This window comes from Geospiza fortis, unplaced genomic scaffold (genome assembly GCF_000277835.1).
Source record: "Geospiza fortis unplaced genomic scaffold, GeoFor_1.0 scaffold55, whole genome shotgun sequence".
Lineage (NCBI taxonomy): Eukaryota > Metazoa > Chordata > Aves > Passeriformes > Thraupidae > Geospiza > Geospiza fortis.
The window spans coordinates 9,389,567-9,393,548 of record NW_005054308.1 but is presented as its reverse complement, the minus strand read 5'-3'; the positions used below and the strand labels follow the sequence as shown (position 1 = coordinate 9,393,548).

Sequence of the window (3,982 nt, the reverse complement as noted above, 5' to 3'; positions counted from 1 at the left end):
AAAGAGTTAAGCATTTCTGTTGATATTTTGCCTGCATTTCTTTCACAGACCAATGGATTTATCTACCATCAAAAAGAACATTGAGAACGGGCTGATCCGAACCACAGCCGAGTTCCAGCGGGATATTATGCTGATGTTTCAGAATGCAGTGATGTACAACAGCTCTGACCACGATGTGTACCACATGGCTGTGGAGATGCAGAGAGATGTCCTGGAGCAGATCCAGGTAAAGTACTGAGCTGAGGCCAGTGCAGGACAGAGCATCTGCCTTGGTCCATAGGTCTGGCTGTCCCACAGTTTCACTCCCAGTGTGTTTGAATGCTGTGGGTCCTGCCCTTCCCTGCTAATCTCTCATGGTAGCTCAGGTGTTTGTGTTGAACTAGATTGTGGGTGAGTTAAAAGTAACACAGCAGAATATTTTATATGTTCATCCCAGACCAATTTCAAATGTAATTTCCTTCAGGGAAATGCTTAGGCCAGCAAGCACCAGGGTGTGGTTCAGGAACAGAAACGAGCAACAAGAACAGTGAATGACAGGGGACGCCACGGCTTCTTTGGGTGCTGGTTTATGTTGATACAAAGTGCACATAAAACTGCCCTGTGAATTTATGCTATTTAAAATATCCTTTGAAGCAGAATGTCCCAGCTGGCAGGGCTGAGTTTGAATTGGGGTTTTGTAGTTCCTCAAGACTTGTGGCTTCTGAGGTAAATTGGGGAACTTATTCTGAGCAGCACACAAGGAACTGAAACTGACTCTGACCCAATCATTCCCAGCCTGTGGTCTGTGATAGGTAACTGACACGCACTTACTGAGCTTGTTTTGCTTGACAATCTTAACAGAGTGTGGTTTCCTTGCAGCAATTTCTGGCCACACAACTGATGATGCAAACATCAGAGTCAGGGATCAGTGCAAAGAGCCTGCGGGGGCGAGACTCCACTCGCAAGCAGGATGCTTCAGAGAAGGTGAGAATGCTGCACCCTGTGCAAGGGCACTTGGGATCTTCTGAAGGATCCCAAAATACTGCATGAAGTTCCCACACCACGGAGGCAAAAGTTCCCACACCAGCATCTTCATGTGAACAACTTTTCTTTAAATGTCTATTGATTAGATTTCAGTTCTGGAACTGTACAGCATGCCAGAGGCAGGTCTCATGAAATTTTTCTGTAATCCAAATACTTCTATTACCTGTTTTTAAAAACAGGTGATAAAAACCGTAGGGAAATTAACAGAGTGTTGGAAGAGGTGGGAATACTCTCAGGCACATGGTGTGACTCTTGGGGATGGGCCTGCAGGGCAGGGAGTTGGACTCAGTGATCCTGTGGTTCCCCTCCAACTCCACAGATACTGTGATTCTATGGTATGGCAGAAGGGTGAAGGGAATTGCCATATCCTTCACTTCCTAGTCAGATTTTTAGAGCTAGAGAATCAATCACCTCTGGTTTGCTGTGTAAAATACACCAGAGAACCTTTGAATTCCACACTGATCTAAGCAATGAAGATTTGTGGTTTTTTCTTTTATAAAGACACATGCAAACTTGATGAAGTGATCTCAAGTACTCTCTAGTGCACACAACACTGTGACAGCAGGGGCTGCCTACTGAGTTCTGGTGACAGCTGCACTGAGCAGGAATTGTTTGGTAGACCAGGAAAACTTGCTGTGGCTGTGGAGGGAATATCCCTTTCCTGGCATTCTGGCTCTCGCAGTATCCCTCTTTTGTCTGTTTGTATGTTCCTGCTGCATAAGACTGACGCCCTGCAGGAAGGGGAATGGGGCACATGTTCCTCTATGCTCATGTGTGGGCTCAGTGCTTCTGTGTGGTGTGTGCATTTCCGTAGCTGATGCCTGATAAGTCCTTCTGTTTGGCCTTTTAACAGGACAGTGTCCCAATGGGCTCTCCTGCCTTCCTTCTCTCTCTCTTTGTAAGTATTGAAAGGCTCCAGCAGGTTCTGCAGTACTGCTGCCAGGTGCTCTGCTCCTTGTCTGGGTGATCCCTGCACTGTCACAGCATCCTTAGCACTGCAGCAGGGTGTGTTTCACTTGGGGGCTGCACCACTGTGAGCTCAGAAGAGACATCTCAGTCCCTTACTCTCAAAATGGGTGAGCGGGTGGGGCTTCACTCTTTTCTTCTGGTTCCAAGTGTTTTTGTTTTGTCATCTGCTTTTGCTTTTTTCCATGACTTCTCTCCTGCTTTCTTTCCATGTAAGTGGGAAGACAAACCAAGTGGTGCAGTCCTGTAGTTCCTACATCTCTCATGTTTATACAGCTGCCCCTTCCACACGTCCGAGGCAGTACAAAAGGTCTTGGGAGAGTGAGGAGTCAGCTGTGTGTCCTTTATTTGTTCCTGGTTCAGAAAGCAAAAAAGACTCTGCAGAAATATCTTGCTCTGTGCCCGTGGTGATCTGGAAGTGTTGGGAAAAATATTCCCTCTGGGAAACCCCAAGTCTCTGAGTTACTGTGAGGAGAGAGAGGAGGAAGATGGAGAGCTGTCCTTGTCTCTCACATGTATCTAAAGACAGAAGAGTACTCCAGGAGAGGCAGCAGATCAGCCAGAGAGAGAATCAGAGGAAGCTCTCAGCTCACCTTCTGCTCGTGGAAAGGAGCTGTGTGGAGGAACTAGGGAGCTAGTGCCAGGGTCACTCAGCTGGAGGAGCACTTCCATAGGGATCAGCAGCTGATAAGGTAGGTTAGTCAGCAGTTTTCCTTTTCCCACCTTAAGCTAGAATCTGCTGCTTAGGAGGAAGCCTGCACTGTCCAGGTTCCAAAAGCATCTGTCTGGGCCAGAGGTGCAGAGATGCTACCAAGCCCAGCACCCTGCTGTGTCCACATCCAACTTTAGGTAGGTCTGCAGGCAGGCCTTGGCAGGGACAGCTTCCCTTTCTCCTGATGGGAAGGCATGAAAAATTGTTGCCAGATGCAGAATTCCCTTTGTCTCTCCCTCTGTCCCTCCCTCCCTCCCCTTGCCGGAGGGCCGTTCCTGTGGGTTGTGTAACTCTGTTTGTTTGCCTTGTGAGCAGGACGGAGGCACCAGAGGGCGGCGCTGCGCCATCGAGGCAGACATGAAGATGAAGAAATGATGCTGCAGACACAAAATGCCAGCAGAATCCCAGGCATCCGGAGCTGGAGTGTGAGCAGGCAGCTCTTAACAGCTGTTGGAGGAGGAAGAAGAGCTGCAGGTCCATTTCTGGGACCTGGTTCACCACCTTCGCTTGCCCTTCTGGAAAGCAGTGTCTTGTCAGAATGTGTAACCCAAAGAAACTTCCCTGGAGGGGAAGGCCAGCCCCCCTGCCTGTTTTAGGGCAGTTGTCTTGGGCTTCATCAGTGTTCTGGTGTTAGCTAGCAGCTGGTGGCTCGTACGTACTGTAATGTGAAGTGTACAGATTTTTACTAGTGATGTGTAAATGTGATGTATATTAAAATCTGGGAACAAACCCGTGTGCAGTGTACTGAGCATCACAGCTCTGCAGGGAGGAGCCCTGTGCTACAAGCCTGGATCCCCACCTGGACTATCTGCAAATATAATTCTTTTCCAGTTATCCCTATAGCACACATGCATGGCAGAGCTCTGATGTTAGAGGCAATCCATAAATCACAGGAATGCTGCACAGTGCTTGGAAGGAGAGGAAGATTCCCTGCTTGAGTGTGTGAGGATACAGCACCACTGTGGTGACACTGGAGATCAAACCTTGAGAAGTTAAATGCTGCAGTCTTGTTGGAGCTCTCCTTAGGAGAAAATGCATTGAGAAGGACTTGACATTGTTTCCCCAGAGATCTGTGGAGGCTGCACTAGTCAGAGTGAAAATCTGTGATCCCAGCAGCTGTAGGCAGGATTGCCAGTACCTGGTTTCACATCTGAGCTTGTGCCCTGTTTCTACTGGGAATTACAGTCCTTTTCCTCAGCAACATGAAGGTTTAAATTCTCTGCAAGAATTTCCAAGTCACTTTTTCTGCTCATATGACCTGAGATGAAACTTGCATGTTTT

At 48.0% G+C, this 3,982-nt stretch overlaps 1 protein-coding gene across 2 annotated transcripts in view; it reads left to right on the top strand.

Annotated features, from left to right (window-relative positions):
* Positions 1 to 3,430, top strand: part of BRD8 (bromodomain containing 8) — a 14,549-nt gene extending 11,119 nt beyond the window's left edge. The window contains exons 18-21 of one of the 2 annotated variants that reach the window (XM_014312220.2): positions 49 to 226; positions 859 to 963; positions 1,877 to 1,921; positions 3,017 to 3,430. In XM_014312220.2, the coding sequence (XP_014167695.1) occupies positions 49 to 226; positions 859 to 963; positions 1,877 to 1,921; positions 3,017 to 3,076 (388 nt within the window). In that variant the 3' untranslated portion in view covers positions 3,077 to 3,430. The remainder of the gene's footprint in view (positions 1 to 48; positions 227 to 858; positions 964 to 1,876; positions 1,922 to 3,016) is intronic. The other variant, XM_031055278.1, reaches the window with a different exon arrangement.
* Positions 3,431 to 3,982: the final 552 nt, after the last annotated feature.